This window comes from Rhagoletis pomonella, unplaced genomic scaffold (genome assembly GCF_013731165.1).
Source record: "Rhagoletis pomonella isolate Grant_MI unplaced genomic scaffold, Rhpom_1.0 Rhpom_scaffold_00001, whole genome shotgun sequence".
Taxonomy (NCBI): domain Eukaryota; kingdom Metazoa; phylum Arthropoda; class Insecta; order Diptera; family Tephritidae; genus Rhagoletis; species Rhagoletis pomonella.
The window spans coordinates 98,361,677-98,363,570 of record NW_023458555.1 but is presented as its reverse complement, the minus strand read 5'-3'; the positions used below and the strand labels follow the sequence as shown (position 1 = coordinate 98,363,570).

Sequence of the window (1,894 nt, the reverse complement as noted above, 5' to 3'; positions counted from 1 at the left end):
CATCTTCATCTTCATCTTCATCTTCATCTTCATCTTCATCTTCGTCTTCGTCTTCATCTTCATCTTCATCCTACATCTTCATCTTCATCTTCACATATACATTAAAAAAATAACTATAATATATACATTAAAAATTTTCACTTACCTGATTGATACTAATATCATTGCAAATATCAAATACTTGCCCAGAAGTGGAACAACTAGAGAAGTAGGAGGTATTATTTCAACTACCAAAAGAAAGAACACGTGTAAGCTGATAAGTATCGAGATGGACAGAGTGACCTGGAATAAAAAACGAATGTAATGTGCCGCAATTTGGTGAATGATCAAAGTTGCAATTCTGTGTACAAAGTGAGAACTTTATTTATTAATCTTGTATGCTAAAGAAATATTCTGTTCTCTTTTATAGATATAAGGAAGCGAAATGAATTTTGAAATCATAAGGACGGGAAGCATGCTTATTTGAGTATTTTTTGGCTCACATCCGCTCCCGTGGAGGATCCATCGGCAATTTAAATCGTCACCAATGTTGCCGTTTGGATAAACTCTGATCCAAGTGGATACTTTTCCGATGAATTTTGTGTGGATACTTTTGCTTTGCTCTGTAGAAATTCGGATACATTTCTAAACAAAAATATATCTTTATATATAAAAGTGAATTGCTGTTCGTGTTTTATCGCATCACTCAAGAACGGCTCAACGGATTTGCTTCGTTTTTATTTCATTTTGTGTCTTTCTATCTGTAGAAGGTTTGTAAAGAGAAAACTGGTAAAATGGTGTTGCCAGATATTTGCAATATCAGAAAAAAAAATTATTACAAATAAGCCGCAATAATGCCATTTCACTGAGAACGCATAGCAAAATTAATTCGGAAAAAAATTTGGATGGGGTTACCACCATTCGAAAAAAAGTTTATATTTAAAAATGGATTGCTTTTATGTGTTATCGCATCACTCAAAAACGGCTCAACGGATTTGCTTCGTTTTTATTTCAATTTGTGTCTTTCTGTCCGTAGAAGGTTTGTGAGGAGAAAATTGGAAAAATTATGTTGATTGTTTTCGTGTGCTATCGCATAACTCAAGAACGGCTCAAGGGATTTGGTCCTATTTTATTTTATTTTGTGTTTTATCTCTGTAAAATGAATGTAAAGAAACAATTCGAAAACCGGTGTTGCCACATATTTCAAATATCAAAAAAAAAAAAATTAATTTACATAAGCCGCAATAATGTACATTACTGAGAATGCAGTAACAAATTTAATAAAAAAAAAACTTGAAGAGGTTTGCCACCACTCGACAAAAGTCTTTAAATATAAAAATAAATTGCTGTTCGTTTGTTATCGCATAACTCAACAACGGCTCAACGGATTTGTTTCGTTTTTATTTCATTTTGTTTCTCTTTGTCTGTAGAAGGCTTGCAAAGAAAAAAAATTTAAAAACCGGTGTTGCCATATATCTGAATTATCAAACAAAAATTAATTTTAATAAGTAATAATGCTATTCCACTGCGAATGTATGAAAACACTTAAAACAGAAAAAAAAATTGCATAGGGTTCCCACCATTCGAATAAAATCTTATGTCACGGTGTTTGTGGTCAACTCCTCCTAAACGGCTTGACCGACTTGTATGAAATTTTTTGTGTATATTTGGAAATATATGAAACCAATCGCATACTCATGGAAAAAATGGATGTTATTGGAAAACCGAATTTTTCCTGCCGCATATCTCTGAAAGCGTTCATGGTAGGGTACTGGAACTTGGTATGGAGATATATAAAATTAATTTAGAAAATGAGCGCGGGGAACAGGTCGTAAAGTTAATTTCATGGCGCTAAGTGAAGGAGGCGTGGCATCTACTATAAAAACCAAATTTTTAATACTACATATCTCTAGAA

At 32.8% G+C, this 1,894-nt stretch overlaps 1 protein-coding gene across 1 annotated transcript in view; it reads right to left on the bottom strand.

Annotated features, from left to right (window-relative positions):
* The window catches only part of LOC118734641 (acetylcholine receptor subunit alpha-like), a gene marked incomplete at its 5' end in the record, with an annotated part of 14,281 nt that extends 13,999 nt beyond the window's left edge, over positions 1–282 (bottom strand). Inside the window, 1 exon segment of the mRNA XM_036464350.1 lies at positions 146–282. Within this exon segment, the coding sequence (XP_036320243.1) occupies positions 146–282 (137 nt within the window).
* Positions 283–1,894: the final 1,612 nt, after the last annotated feature.